The sequence below is a fragment of the Coregonus lavaretus genome (assembly GCF_964263955.1).
Source record: "Coregonus lavaretus genome assembly, contig: HAP1_SCAFFOLD_4310, whole genome shotgun sequence".
Classification (NCBI taxonomy): Eukaryota; Metazoa; Chordata; class Actinopteri; order Salmoniformes; family Salmonidae; genus Coregonus; species Coregonus lavaretus.
The window spans coordinates 35,079-51,675 of NW_028166176.1; the positions used below are offsets into that span (position 1 = coordinate 35,079).

Genomic DNA, 16,597 nt, shown 5'->3' on the forward strand with positions numbered 1-16,597 from the left:
ACACACACACACAGTGAGGGACAGTATTAGGTAGGGTTAATGATATACCTTCTACAGGGACAAAGTCTGAGGGTCGGTGGCCTCAGCTGATAACTTACACTGCAACCCCTACACACACACACACACACACACACACACACACACACACACACACACACACACACACACACACACACACACACACACACACACCACAGAATCTAAATAAAGAAATACGTTAAAAACGGAATAATGTTCTAGTATCATTTATTTTTCTGTTTTACAAAACAAAGAAACCAAAACGTTAGTGAAGAGTTTGTCGTTCAGAAACAAACAGAAGAAAGAGGGGTGTAGAGTTTTTCTTTTAAAGACAGAAACCCAACAGCAGTGGGATCAGCAGTCTGTTCACCAGATAGAGAGAAGACCATGACAGAGGTGTGTATCACGGACACACACACGCACGCGTGCACACACACACGTGTGCGCGGGGAAGACTGTAGTTCAATCAGCACAGCTCTTTATTGCTAACATTCTAAAAAGCAACCTGCCTACAGAACAGTAACTTCATTAGTAACTTAAGCATGAAACTTAAAGGAGCAGTCTGGAAGTTTAATTTCCGGACAAAAGTGTTGCCCCTGCACTTGTTTGTAATTTGAGGGAGTGGGTCTTGGTGAATGTAAGCGCTTGTTTTAGTTTTGTTTCTTGGATGAATGTGTTTGTAGCTACTAAATATACACACACACACGCCTTACATAACTGTTGTATTCTGGGTAATGGAGTTCTACAGAATGGCTTCGACAGCATAAAGGACAACAGCTTCAGATGTTCTCATCTTTGTTTTCATAAATGCAAATGTATTTCATAAAAACTCTTAAACATTATAATTTTTTTTTAAATACATTAAGTATTGGTTAAATTGAAATTATAATGATTAATCTATGGACATAAGATGCTATCAAAGTGTTAAAATAAAATGGTAAACCAACAGAAAAGTGTGAACAAAACAATGGTAGATAAATTAGTTGACCTGTGTGATGTTTGCTTCATCATGCTAGGCACTGTCCAAACAGGAAGTAGTCACAATCAGACCAGACCAATCAAATCAGACTCAGGTGGGAGACAGCTTTACACAATGATTCTTTACACACAGAGACAGATAAGACAGACAGACAGACACAGATTGGTTCATTCTCAGACGATTCTCAAATGATTCTCAGTTGAATCAGGTTTTTCTCTGGCATTTCAGCATAAAATAAAACACACAAACTGAACGACAGAAACTAACAATGTGCTGTGCAAGTTATCAAGCTCTTAACATTACAATTCAAAAGTAATTATTTATAAAGTACCTAAAACAAGAAACAAAACCTGAACAATGTGTTATTTAAAAGACAGAAAGAAAGCATATTTCTAGTAAACAGCAGAATGTTGTTATTCTTTTTTAATAACATTACAGTTGATCTGATGCAGCACCTTGAGAATTTAAAGACTTTAGAGTGGAGGGATAGGAGGAGGAGAGGAAAGAAGGAATGGAGTAGAGGAGAGAGACAGAGGCTGGGATTTTATTTTAAAGGGACATAGCCCATATTTTAGAGAAGAGGGGTGGAGTGGTGGAGAGAGAGGGGAGGGGAGTGGTGGAGAGAGATGGTATGGGAGTGGTGGAGAGAGAGGGGAGGGGAAGGGTGAAGTGGAGGAGAGAAAGAAAGAACAGTTTCAGGAAGTACCGGTTCGTCTCCACAGAGGGTAGTCGAGATCTTGGAAAACCAGCGCTCCCGTTGATCCAAACACTCATCTGCCTTCCCACTCCTCTTCTTAATAGTCATGTATCTTTTTATTATTTTATTCTTTATAGTCCTTTAGGTCTGTTACAGTGTTGTAGTCTCTCAGTGTTTCACTGTCCTTCCAGTGTGTTCTCTCAGTTAAATTCAGTGTTGGACTCTCCCAATATTCAACTCACTTGTTTGATTCAGGGTGCGATTTGATTCTCTTGGTCCATTGTTTTAATTGGCTTATGAAATTAGTCTTGGCCTGTGATGGACAGCTGAGCAGGCCAATGGGAAGACAGTGGGAGGAGTTAGTTTCACCAGTTCATCATGGAGCTACGGTTGAGGGTCATGAAGAAGACCTGACTGCTGCCTCCAGACCTAACCGACGCAAAGAACACCTAGACACACACACAAACAAAGCATTAAAATACATGATTGTTGCAGGCAATAGAGAATATGAATGTGTGTGTGTGTGTGTGTGTGTGTGTGCGCGCATGTTGTTTACCTTGTCATTCCTCTCACACAGGAACTTGAGTCTCTGGGCTCTCTTGTGCATGAAGACCCCGTCCAGGTGTCCTGTCTCCACAGACCTGATCTCTATGGCCTTCTCCCCCCAGCCCATGATCTGGCTAGAGTGGATATAGGCTGGAGGAGTAAGGATAGCGAGAGAGACAGAGAGAAGTTAAAACAGACAGTATTAGTTTCACTGTATAGACTACACTGTTCTATTATGGAACACAACAAAGTTGAGATTGAATCTGATTAAACTTTACATTAACCTAAACAAGCTCCCACAGGCCTAAAACAAAGCTGGGCTCTCTCGCTCACACACACACACACACACACACACACACACACACACACACACTCACCAACAGAAGTAGGCATCTCTCCCCACTGCAGCACAACGTCTTTAGTGATGCGTCCGTAGGTATTGACGTAAACTCCCTCATCTTCATAACACAACAACATCTCCATCCCGTCTGTCTTAGGAAGAACCACGATGGCATGGGGAGTCACCTGGGTCTGAATCTATAGACAGGAGAGAGAGAGGGATGTGAATTGTTATCTACTGTCTATCAACCTGTCAGTCAGGAAGAATAACTATACATCACACCACACAGACTTACGTGTGACGGGACGTAGATGTCGTAAGGGTTGCCAGAGTCGACGTCGATGACATGGAAGCCCAGGCTGGAGCCGTAGATGACCTTTAACCTCTGCCCCTCCTCCACCGTCAGATCAACCAGCTGGGGGCGGTGCTGCAGGTCAGTGAACGACTGGGAGAGGGAGGAGAGAGAGAGAGAGATAGGGGGGTTGCTATTGACCCCAGAGTAACCAGTATCAAACAACGTGACAGACCCCATAGTATTGTCACAGACAACGCTGCAACATTTTCTCTCAAGGAGTCCCTGTACTTCCAAGATGTCTACCTAACTAGAACGTCACATCTCAACATGGTGTGTGTGTTACCTTAAAGGCCATGAACTTGTGGTAGGGTTTGGGGGCCCATGCATAGATCTCCACTGCGTTCTTCTGAGCGATCACCAGGAACTTGATCCTCTCGTACTTTACTGGAAACAACATACACAGAAGAGTCAATAACACACAAAGAAGAGATGGCAACACACACACAAAGGAGGGTCAGTCCCCCACACACACACACACACACACACACACAGAGAGAGAGAGAGAGAGAGAGAGAGACAGAAACAGAGAGAGAGATCCGTACCGACTTTGTAGTGTACGCAGCCCTCCAACTCTCCTACAGTGACCCAGCCCTGCTTCTTCTCAACCTCTGGGTCGTTGTGTAATATCCTGTTCCTCAGCCAGGACAGGTAGTACACACGCAACTTATTCTTCTTCCCTGGGAGGGGGAGAGATGGAGGGAGGGGAGAAAGAGAGGGGACAGGGAGGGAGGGTAGAGGGAAAGAGAGAGAGAGGCGATAGATAAGGGGGGAGAGATAAGGTAAAAGAGAGAGAGAGAGAAAGGAGGGAGGTGGAGAGAGAAAACAGAGATGTATCAGAACAGAGATGTATATTTAACCTGTCAACAGAGATGTCTCTTTATCCTGTCAACAGAGGTGTCTCTTTATCAGAACAGAGGTGTCTCTTTATCAGAACAGAGATGTCTCTTTATCAGAACAGAGATGTCTCTTTATCAGAACAGAGATGTCTCTTTATCAGAACAGAGATGTCTCTTTATCCTGTCCACAGAGATGTCTCTTTATCCTGTCAACAGAGATGTCTCTTTATCATGTCAACAGAGATGTCTCTTTATCCTGTCAACAGAGATGTCTCTTTATCAGAACAGAGATGTCTCTTTATCAGAACAGAGATGTCTCTTTATCAGAACAGAGATGTCTCTTTATCATGTCAACAGAGATGTCTCTTTATCAGAACAGAGATGTCTCTTTATCAGAACAGAGATGTCTCTTTAACCTGTCAACAGAGATGTCTCTTTATCAGAACAGAGATGTCTCTTTATCAGAACAGAGATGTATCTTTATCAGAACAGAGATGTCTCTTTATCAGAACAGAGATGTCTCTTTATCAGAACAGAGATGTCTCTTTATCAGAACAGAGATGTCTCTTTATCCTGTCAACAGAGATGTCTCTTTATCCTGTCAACAGAGATGTCTCTTTATCAGAACAGAGATGTATCTTTATCAGAACAGAGATGTCTCTTTATCAGAACAGAGATGTCTCTTTATCAGAACAGAGATGTCTCTTTATCCTGTCAACAGAGATGTCTCTTTATCCTGTCAACAGAGATGTCTCTTTATCAGAACAGAGATGTCTCTTTATCAGAACAGAGATGTCTCTTTATCCTGTCAACAGAGATGTCTCTTTATCCTGTCAACAGATATGTCTCTTTATCAGAACAGAGATGTCTCTTTATCCTGTCAACAGAGATGTCTCTTTATCCTGTCAACAGAGATGTCTCTTTATCCTGTCAACAGAGATGTCTCTTTATCCTGTCAACAGAGATGTCTCTTTATCCTGTCAACAGAGATGTCTCTTTATCAGAACAGAGATGTCTCTTTATCAGAACAGAGTAAAGCTCTACAGGCCTCCAGTTTTTTAACTAACAGAGCAATGTTCTCCCTCTGTGGTCATGTTGCGGTTATGTAATGGTCATATTGCGGTCAGTCGGTAATACCTGATATAGTAACCAGGACATTAAGTCCCTCCAGGACATCCATCTGTAGGAAGCGTCTCCTGGTAATCAGGTTATACACCTTCCCCTGACCGCTACGGTCAAGCAACATCAAACCATTCTCTGTCCCCACCAACAGGTTCACACCTAGACAGCGAGTGAGAGAGGAGATAGGGAGAGAGGAGAGGAGAGGGAGAGAGACTCAAAGAGAAAGAGAGAGAGAGAGAGAGAAAGAGAGAGAGAGAGAAAGAGAGAGAGAGATTATTCATTGTCAGTGTGTATGTGTGCACAGACATGACTAAGTTGCATTCCTATGTGTGAGAAACTTTGCATGTGTGTATGTGTTCAGATTTGTGTGAGAATATCTGGGGTTTCTTACCCCAGAGAGCAGCACACAGTATCTCAGAGTTGAAGCGCTTCTTGTATTTGCGTATCTCAGGCGTGTCACTGTGAGGTCGTATGTTGGTTGGGTTCACGTTGACCACGCTGATCTTTCTGGCCTCGGCTAGTCTGGCCTGCTCCTGATGCAGCAACTCACTGGTGAACAGACCTGGAACCACAGAACAACGTTATAGTATAGGGGGGGGGCAGGTAGCCGCGTTGGGCCATTAACCAAAAGGTTGCTTGTTTGAATCCCCGAGCCGACAAGGTGAAAAATCTGTTGCTGTGCCCTTGAGCAAGGCACTTAACCCTAATTGCTCTAGGGTTGACCCTGGCCGTGACCCCACTCACAAGAGGGTGTCGCAGGGAGAGTTGGGATATGCAAAAACACATTTCCAATTCACACGTGTATTAATACACACTTGTACACATGTAAAATAGGACAAATATAAGCACTGTTTGTTTGTAACGTTTACACTACATTAAAACCTTACAATAACATAAACACAACATAACAGCAACCAAAGAATAACCTTACAATAACATTAACACAACATTACCAGCTGAGCTCTCATCCTCATCTTCAGTAGGGGAGGTCTGATAGGACCGTGGATCGCCGAATGGGGAGAAGGAGGCTTTAGATCCAAATTGCTGGAAAGAAAACAACCAATGAGCACATCTGTAGAAAAAAATGAAACAATAATTGTGTGTGTGTGTGTGTGTGTGTGTGTGTTACCTCTTTCAGTGCGTCCAGGGTTGAGGGTGAAGAGGAGCTCTGCTGGACCAGGTCAGGGAGGTTGCCATGGTTACCGCTGCCGTGATGGTTGCTATGGAACCCATTACTCTCACCATGGCCTGCTGCCCTCCTCCTCTCCTCTGCCTGAGAGAGAGACAGAGAAAGAAAGCTTAGCTGTATGTCCGTGTGCGTGTGCGTGTGTGGTGTGCGTGTGTGTGTGTGTGCGTGTCGCACCTCTCTCATGATCAGAGTGCTGTCCTGTGTTGTGTTGAAGGAGCCTGCCAGAGGTTCTTCAGTCAAACCTCCATATGCTTCACCCTGCTGTGGCCTGCAACACACGCACAGTCAGACCCCCTACATACAACTCACTACACCTGTAAATCCATGGCCTAGTACACACACACTTACATGACAGCCACAGTCCCATCTTGCCCCGTCTCTCCGTCCTCGTCGCTGCTCTCTGATCGCTCGTCACTCGAGGATGAGTAGTCTGTCACCTTGGAAACAGGAATAACAGAAATCCCATCAATGACCTTTATTTGGAAAGTATACTGTCTGAAAGTACACACTATGAAGGTATACTGTCTGAAAGTACACACTATGAAGGTATACTGTCTGAAAGTATACACTATGAAGGTATACTGTCTGAAAGTACACACTATGAAGGTATACTGTCTGAAAGTATACACTATGAAGGTATACTGTCTGAAAGTACACACTATGAAGGTATACTGTCTGAAAGTACACACTATGAAGGTATACTGTCTGAAAGTACACACTATGAAGGTATACTGTCTGAAAGTATACACTATGAAGGTATACTGTCTGAAAGTACACACTATGAAGGTAATAGTGTGGATATGCTTTGTCACAAACATTACCTTTCTCACCTTCACTGGAGGTCTACTGCCCTCCTCTACCCTCAACTCTCTCAGCTCCTTAGCCAGCGCACTTAGGTCCTAGAGACAGAGAGACAGAGAGACAGAGAGACAGAGAGAGAGAGAGAGAGAGAGAGAGAGAGAGAGAGAGAGAGAGAGAGAGAGAGAGAGAGAGAGAGAGAGAGAGAGAGAGAGAGAGTAAATACATATTTGAACCCAAATATTTATTAATGCAGTGATCACTTCGAATTGTCTAACAGTCTAGGGAGAGTCCATTTAACAGAGACATGGGGGAACTGAGAGAAGGACAGAACAAGATAAACCATCCGCATCAATAAACATTTGTGAACTCCGGAGAAAGATTTCCTAGTAAAAGACCAGCTAAAACAAAGATGTCATAAGCCAATAAATCAAAAAACAAACTTCTAAAAAATAAAAAGGGGCAAAATCCATGTCTGCATCCATCTAGCAAACACCCCCATGCTACCAGATGGTCCAGTCCCACAGCCCCATTCCCCCCAACCACTGGACCAAACCAATTCATGTAGACAGGGTGGACCTCCTCAAGCTCTTCCTAAACCACAGTAACCACACACACACACACACACCGGACACTTCAATTCACACACTTCAGAATTCCAAAAGTCTGACTTGGTCAGACCTCCAAAGTGATGTTAAGTTGAGCTTACACACGTCCCACTAAAACCTTGAATGAATGGGCCATACTGGTTCTACTGAGAGAGAGGTAGAAACAGAGAGATATAAAAGGGGGAGGTCACTAACCTCATCTATGGCTTTCTTATAGCTCTGATAGGAGAAGGGGATCAACAGCAGAAGAGATTGAGGAGGAGAGAAGGAAGGAGAAAGAGAAAGGGAGGGAGAAAAAGAGAGAAACAGATAAGTAGCAGAAGAGGAGAAAGCCTGACTCCCAGAAAGAAGAGAGGTGTGTGTTACTCACAGCTGGTCTGCTGGGTCTGGCTGCGTCTCGCCCCTCCTCCGGTCTGATCCTGACCTCCTGATTGGCTTCTGCTGGGGGGGAGGTCTCCTGGACTGGTGGACCTATCACAGCATAAGGGAGGAGTCAGCATCAATATTCACAAAGCGTATCAATAGACGAATACACTTTTTTATCAGTCACATATATGTGTGTGTGTGTGTGTGTGTGTGTGTGTGTGTGTGTGTGTGTGTACCTCTCTGTGATGAAGGTGAGGATGAGGAGGAGGAGTGAGAGGACCTCCTCTGTAGAGCAGTATCCAGAAACAGCTCTGATGCTCTCAGGTCTGGATTACTGAAAGAACACACACACTGTTAATACACACACACACACACACACACACACACACACACACACACACACTGTTAATACACACACACACACACTGTTAATATAATAATAATAATAATATGCCATTTAGCAGACGCTTTTATCCAAAGCGACTTACAGTCATGCGTGCATACATTTTTTGTGTATGGGTGGTCCCGGGGATCGAACCCACTACCTTGGCGTTACAAGCGCCGTGCTCTACCAGCTGAGCTACAGAGGACCACCACACACACACACACACACACACTGTTAATACACACACACACTGTTAATACACACACACACTGTTAATACACACACACACACACTGTTAATACATACACGTACATACTGTTAATACATTCATATACACTGTTAATACACACACACTGTTAATACACACACACACACTGTTAATACACACACACACACTGTTAATACACACACACACACACTGTTAATACATACACGAACATACTGTTAATACATACATATACACACACACACACACGAACACACTGTTAATACATACATATACACAAACACTGTTAATACATACACAGTACACACACCAGGGTTGGGGTAAATGCTATTTCAATTCAGAAAGTAAACCAAATTACAATTCACCATTTTCCCATTGAAAAGCATTGAAGTGAATAGAAATTTCAGTGCACTTCCTGAATTTACTGGAATTCAAATGGAATTGAGCCCAACCCTGAGACACTGAGACACACACACACACACACACACACACACACACACACACACACACACACACACACACACACACACACACACACACACACACCTGGCTTGTATGAGTCCCTGTCCGTTGGGAGAGTTTTTCCTCATCAGGGCTGGGGAGATTGAGGTGGTTCTTTGAGGGACCTTAGGGGGAAGCTCATCGTCCTCTCGGCTAGTGGTACGAGGTGGAGGGGCGGGGTTAGAGTCAGAGGTGGGGTCAGAGTTCTGACGGGGTGGCATTCCTCCACCCTCCTCCCTTCTCCTTCCCATCCCCCCCCCCTCTCCTCCTGTGCTCTCCTGCAGAGACTGAGAGCCTGTCATGGTCTTCACTGGAATCAGGTGGGCCATCTAGAGAGAGAGCGAGAGAAGGAGATAAAACAGGGAATTATGGGAATATCCATTTTCTAATTCCAACAGATGGACATATTGCTTGTTGACTGTACTATAGGCTACAGCATACTAGTATGCAATATCGAATATCATTATATGTTGTGTGTATATTGGTAATTGTCCACACACACACACACACACACAGAGAGAGAGACAGACAGAGGGACAGACACACACCTGTGGTTCAACTGGGCGGTGTGTGGGTGGGGTGCGGGCCGGCTGCATCCCTGCAGTGCTAAAGGACTCGGAGTGGGGGGGCAGGGAGGCCTCAGAGACCCGGCTGGAGACAGCCTTATGCTGCAGCGCTGGAGAACTCTGTCTGTTCAGCTTGGACCGATCCTCCACCTGACACACATGATTATTATTAGGACATGACCAACATGTTAATACAGCGCTGTCTACGGTGTTCTAGAGGCACTGAGGCAGGTCCCTGTGTTCTACAGGCTCATCATTGCATGTTGATCTGAGCAATCAGTCATGCAATTACTGGTTAGAATCAACTGGTACAAGCTGTAACAGAGAGATGGAGAGAGAGGGGGAGCGAGAGAGCGAGCGAGCGAGAGAGAGAGAAAGGTTAATTGCGCCAGCTGCTGCATCTAAACAAAGTTTTAAACTGATAGACAGACAGACAGACTGACAAAGAGAGGATGGAGAGGGGGACGGAGGAGAGGCGGAGTTGGAGGGTATCGTTCTAGCAGAAAAGAGTATCTGAAATGTTGAGAATCCATGTTGGTATGTGATCCCAGAGAGAAGATAGTCCACCGCCAATTAGCAAGCACTGAAGTGAGTCCTGATTGGCCTCCACCCAGCACCAAGCTGAGACCTGATTGGCATTCACCCAGCTGAGACCTGATTGGCCAGCACCCATCACCAAGCAGAACTGCAACTGGCTAACTGACCGTAAACAGGATGTGACACGTATGGAGACCTTCCTGTGACATCATCACCCTCCAGATCGAGGGGCGGTTGGGGGAAGGTGGCTCCAAGGGATGTGGGGTGTTAGAGGTAGGGGGAGGTGAGGCAGCCTAACAGGGGAGGGGGGGGGGGCCTGGTTCTTCTTGATATCTGTTTTGATTGGATTGGTGACTATGGGAGGTAGTAGGGTAAGGATGAACCAATTGAGCTATATGAATGACTTTTAGTCAACAAAACAAGTAGAACAATTTTCGTAGTACAAAAGAGTATAAAATAATATTTTTTATAATAAAGAATATATATATATATATGTATGTGTGTGTGTGTGTGTGTGTATGTGTGTGTGTGTGTGTGTGTGTGCGCTTGCAGCTAATGGCTAGCAGTTAGTGGTCTGATAGTGAGCTGGGACTGGGAGCCGAAGGGGGAGCAACCGGGAGAGGTGTGAGGAGAACACTTAGGGGTGAGGTAGGGGGAGGAGTAGGGTGTGAGATACTGGGAGTGGTAGAATGGAGCTGGAGAGGGATTGGGGGATAAATAATTGGGGGACTCAGGTCGGGAGTGTGAGGGGGAGATTCTGGCTGAGGTTTGGGGTGAGGTTCTGGGTGACCCTCGGGGCGAGAGGCCCATCCAATTTAAGGCTGACACTAACTGTTTCAGAGGACCTGATCTCTTACCAGGAGAACGAGAGACAGAGAGGGAGGACTGAGAGAGGGATGACTGCTTGGGTCTGATGGGCATGGCCTGGGCCAGGTGTGATCTGAGCATGTTAGCTGGTGCAGAGGAGGCCAGGTCCAGGTTAGAGGTCACGACCTCATCATCATCATCACTGACCCCTGACCTCACTCTGTTGAGAGGGGGAGGAGCCCAACCGGGGACTTGGAGGAACGGACTCTGCTTGGAGGATTCAGGAGCCGGGAAGTGATTGTGATTGGAGGACAGGAAAGGGCGTAGCCGGCCTGCCGGTGCAGAGGCTGAGAGGTCAGGGGTTAGGGATCGAGGGTAGAGGTCAGAGTTCGTATGGCCCCCATAGGATCCCAACAGACTCTCATGGCTGGAAGCCATCCCCAACCTCCCCACACTTCCCTCTCTACCCCTTTCTCTCCATTCCCTCTCCTCCTCTCCATACCTCCAACAGTCCAACTCCCACTTTTCTAGTTCCTCCATTTCTATATCTAGTTCATCTATTTCTACATCTACTATGCGACAGGGAAACAGAAAGCTGCCTCCAAGATCATGATCAGGAGAGGGGTAGAGGAAAGAAGAATTAGAATGAGAGGAGGAGGAGGAGTCTATTTCTACATCTATGTCATTTACTTCTACGTCTATTCTACGACAGGGGGAGATGGAGCTGCCACTACGGCCACTGACCCATATCGGCCCCTGGTCTTTTACCCCCAGGTTAGGTCCCTGGTTGGGTCTGGAGCTGGGTGCCCAGACTGGCCCATTGTTCGCCTCTTGGTTAGGGGCTTGGTGATTAGACATGGGGCTCTCTTTTGGGGCTTGTTTGGGGTTGGGGTTAGGGCTGGAGCCTCGGTTAAAGCCAGCCTGTTGCCCCTGCCCATTATGCTGTGGCCCCTGGTTGGGGTTGTGTTGCGGCCCTTGGTGTCTAGGCCTGGGACTGCGCCCTCGGTCTTGCTGACCAGCCTTCTGATCGACTCGGCTAGGCCATTTTGGCCCCTGGTTGATGTGTTGTACTACTCTGGTATTGGGTCCTTTTTCTTTGTGTCTGAACACCCTCTGACTGGCTTTCTGAGCTCTCATCTCTCTAACCTGCTGGCTAATCTCCTGTTTCAGAAAGGGATCTACTGGATCACTAGTCTTCAGGGATATACGGATGTGAGGGGGGCAGGTGGGGTTGGAGGGGGATCGGCGAGGGGGGTTGGCGTGGGAAGGAATGGAGGATGAAGGTTGGTCGAAGGAGTGGCTTTGTCTGAGGAATGGGCGGGGTGAGTGGCTCTGGTGGTGTGTCTGCTGCTTCGGGACCTGGAGACAAGGTGGGGCAGAAGTTAAACAAGCGCACACACACACACACACACACACGCTCGCAGACGTACACACGTGAACAGACAGACCAATTCACACATGCAAACTCTTCAAACACCACACACATCAAATATAAAAACACACAGAAGAACTGTAACAGAAAAACACAGTATCTTGTTCCAATCCGCTCAGCTGTATGCACCACCACCTCCATACAGACAATGTTGTAGTTCGACTGAGACTGAACTTATGAACTTCAGTTATGAATGTCCAGAGACTAGAGTCTCTACAGCTTTCTTTTATCGGCATCTTCTCTCAAACCCTTCTGCTTCTGTCTGTAGAAACTATCAGTGTAGACACAGGCCAGCGTGTGTGTGTGTGTGCGTGTGTGTGTGTGTGTGTGTGTGTACCTCTTTAGCCCATGCAGGTTTGTCAGTAGGACTAGCTGAGTCTTTATAGTGATACAGTTTCTTCTCGCCTGGTCGGCCATCTTGGTTTTGTTGTTGTTGCTGTTGTTGTTGCTGCTGCTGTAGAGACACCAGGTAGGCTCTCTATAAAACAAATAGACAACAGTTTACCATCTCTTCAACTATTCAACAACATTGTTATATGACATCATCATAAGAACTAAGTGCTACCTCTTGTTGTAACTGTCTCTGTAGCCTCTCTGCTTGACGTTGTTCCTCAATCTGCTTACGCTTATATTCCTATGGAGACAAACACACACACACACACACACACACACACGGAAGATTGTTATTATCTGATCTTAACCAAATCCCTATCATGACAGCACGAGCCATGCAACAGACAGACACATGACACACATGACCAATAGCATCACTCCATACAGGACAAGTCGACCAATAGGATCCATACAGGACAGCGCTCACAGGGACGTTCCATGATCGGGCTGGGGAGTGGGGTTCCTTGCAGGGTAAGGACTTAGAGAGAGGGGAGGCAGAAAGGACAGAGGAACAACAAACACTGGACACAGGGACAAGGTACAGGTTTACACCACAGGCTCTGTAGCTGTACTTTCACAGGGTTGAGGGGTGAGCCATGAGAGGGTGGGGGTAGGTAGATGTATACATGCAGGTATACAATGGGCCTACTCCTGTAGAAGTTATTGAGAGGTCAGGGGTGAGAGGTCAGGGGTATATATACATAGACATGCAGGGGTAACAGTGTTACCAGCAGTAGAGCCTGCTCCTGTAGAAGTTATTGAGAGGTCAGGGGTGAGAGGTCAGGGGTATATATACATAGACATGCAGGGGTAACAGTGTTACCAGCAGTAGAGCCTGCTCCTGTAGAAGTTATTGAGAGGTCAGGGGTGAGAGGTCAGGGGTATATATACATAGACATGCAGGGGTAACAGTGTTACCAGCAGTAGAGCCTGCTCCTGTAGAAGCTGTTGCTGTAGAATCTCTAACTGTCTCTGTTCCTCCTCCAGCTGTCTACGGATATACTCCTATCACAACGCAGCGTGGAGGGAACGAGAGAAAGGGAGAAAGAAAGAGTGTAAGACAGAGATATAGTCCTAATGCAGCATAGAGGGAAGGAGAGACCGAGGCACAGAGAAAACAAGAACAAAGAGAAAGAGAGAGAGATACTCCTATACACTGTAGCAGCAGGAAGAGAGAGATACTCCTATACACTGTAGCAGCAGGAAGAGGGAGAACAAGAGAACTTAAGGAGGAAGTCAAAGAGAAAGTGTGTACCTGTTCTCTCTCCGTGTGCCTCCTCTCCTCATCTCTCCGTAGTTGTTCCATCTCTTCATAGCGTCTCCTCTGTTCTCTCTCCTGCTGCTTCCTCAACTCACGCTCCCTTCGCTGTTGCTGTTAGAGAGAAAAAGAGAGTTAAACGTGTGTGTGCGTGGGTGTGCGTGGGTGTGTGTGTGTGCGTGCGTGGGTGTGTCCTACCTCCTCCAGTCTCCTCCTCTGTTCTTTCTGCTCCTCTATGCGTTTCTGTCGTTCGGCCAGTAGGAGGCGTTTGTGTTCCTCGTTCTGCTGCTGTTCCAACTGCTGCCTCCTCAGAGCCTCAGAGCGTTCCTTATTGGCCAGCTGCAAACGCAGGAAGTCCCGCCTTAACGTCGACTCACCAGGGATGTTGATGATGGAGCTGGGGAAGGAGCAATCAGAAGAGAGTGTTAGTGGAAAATGGGCCAATGAGAGCCTGGAGTTTGTGCTGACTGTGTTTTTTTCCGTGTGTGTGTTACCTTGGCTCCCCCACGTCTCTCTCCTCTTCCTCCTCTTCACTCCCGCTGTACTCATATTCTGTCTCATCTGCAGAAGAACACACCACCCGGTTTTAGTGACCTAGCACATCAGATCTCTCAGGAGGAGAAGTGGGTTAACACAGAAACAGGGCCATCTATTTCTGTTCCAGGCTACTGATATCGGTCTCACCTCTCTCGCCACGTTTCTTCTTGGTTCTGTCGATGTGGTCCTTCAGTTGGATGCGGATCTGTCGTTCGTTGGGCAGCTCTCTGATGAAGGGATGCTTCAACAGCTGTTCTGTGCTGGGTCTCTGACCATGACTCTTCACCAAGCAACTCTCGATGAACGACTGGAACTTCTTAGACCTGGAAGTAATTATTATTGTTATATTATCCTAATAATAGGGATATTAGTGTGTGTGTGTGTGTGTGTGTGTGATGCAGACTCACCACTTCTTGGACTTGAGTTTGGGGGCGGGGTTTCGTGGGATGAGGAAGAGAGCTCTCATTGGGTGCATGTCACACAGCGCTGCAGAGAGGGACAGAAAAGGGTTAATACCAGTGTGTGTGTGTGTGTGTGTGTGTGTGTGTGTGTGTGTGTGTGTGTGTGTGTCCATACTTACGAGGGGCTCCTTCTGCCATCTCTATAGCTGTTATACCCAGAGACCACAGGTCACTCTAAGAGAGACAGAGAGAGTGAGTGACAGAGACAGAGAGAGCGAGAGAGCGAGAGGACAAGTGAGAGCACTGAGTTAGGAGGAGGAAATAAATACATGCAGGGACAAAACACATACTGTGTGAAGCAGAGTATTCTGGGTACCTTGAAGTCGTAGGTGGCCTCAGGGTTCTCGTCGCAGGCAATGACCTCTGGAGCCATCCAATAGGGAGTCCCGATGAAGGTGTTCCTCCTCCCCACCGTTCGGTCTAACTGGGCACTCACACCAAAGTCCACTGACCAGAGACCAATCAACATATCAATCAATTACTCAGTCAGTCAGTCAGTCAATTAAATAATTGACCGTTCTGCCTGTCTGGTGCATGACCAATGTGGAAACTGAAGAAGATAACATGTTCAGCAACTCTGGGTAGGACAATGGAATTTCTCTTAAAACCAACAAATGCCATTGTGTCAGTCGGTCTGTCTCACCCAGTTTGACCTCTGCGTTCTCTGTCAGCAGGACGTTCTGACCCTTGATGTCTCTGTGGATGACCTTGTGCTGGTGGAGATGGGCCAGACCCTGGAGAGAGAGAGAGAGAGGGGTAGAGAGAGAGAGAGAGAGAGAGAGAGAGAGAGAGAGAGAGAGAGAGAGGTAGAGAGAGAGAGAGAGAGAGGGAGAGAGAAAGAGAGAGAGAGAGAGAGAGATAGGTAGAGAGAGAAAGAGAGAGGTAGAGAGAGAGAGAGAGAGAGAGAGAGAGAGAGAGAGAGAGAGAGAGAGAGAGAGAGAGAGAGAGAGAAGGATGACAGAATATGATGAAGAGAAAGAGAGAGATATGGTTGTTCATTTCAGATCACTCTGAATGTGTTGGTTGTGTTGTTCTATAGTAGTATACCAGTAGTAATATTATGTAGTATTAAAAGTACTTCACTACTGTAATGGTATAATAGTAGTAGTGCTGAGCGATGTGCTTTTTGAGGTCGATTATTTAAAAAAAATATCACGGTTTTCGATTTCAATTATTTTTTAAACATTAAATGCACTATGCATTATGTGGGTTGAATGTATTATGTGGGTTGAATGTATTATGTGGGTTGAATGTATTATGTGGGTTGAATGTATTATGTGGGTTGAATGTATTATGTGGGTTGAATGTATTATGTGGGTTGAACACAGAATAAACAATGAATAAACGTCCCATGATGGTAGTGACTGCCCATTACTGCTCATCACTTCTTAACAATCATTTATTCACATTACTTTACTTATTAAATAGTTCATTTGTTGTATTTGATGACTTTATTATTTCATTCCAAGTCATCATCTCATCTCTATAGAGCTGCTGTCTATGCAGTCTGACAAAATCACTATTTTAGTAGTTCTTCAAAGTAAATAAGGCATACTTTTCTGACTGCTGAATACCAACTATCAATCACTTAGATCATGTATTTTCAGGTAGAGATAACTCGCAAAGCAACTACTTTCTAT

General features: G+C 45.9%; 1 protein-coding gene across 1 annotated transcript; it reads right to left on the reverse strand.

Annotated features, from left to right (window-relative positions):
* Positions 1-230: 230 nt before the first annotated feature.
* On the reverse strand, positions 231-15,691 carry LOC311114979 (traf2 and NCK-interacting protein kinase-like; the record flags this gene model as incomplete). The annotated part of the gene is made up of 28 exons (XM_084190205.1): positions 231-2,143; positions 2,251-2,390; positions 2,618-2,777; positions 2,876-3,025; positions 3,219-3,319; positions 3,478-3,612; positions 4,909-5,052; positions 5,285-5,455; positions 5,847-5,937; positions 6,023-6,166; positions 6,257-6,350; positions 6,431-6,519; positions 6,904-6,981; positions 7,859-7,959; positions 8,091-8,188; positions 9,012-9,295; positions 9,515-9,682; positions 11,084-12,235; positions 12,646-12,786; positions 12,874-12,942; positions 13,957-14,073; positions 14,158-14,356; positions 14,454-14,520; positions 14,644-14,819; positions 14,904-14,982; positions 15,077-15,131; positions 15,274-15,404; positions 15,601-15,691. Coding segments are annotated over 28 exons (4,509 nt in total), but the record flags the coding sequence as incomplete, so codon positions are not given.
* Positions 15,692-16,597: the final 906 nt, after the last annotated feature.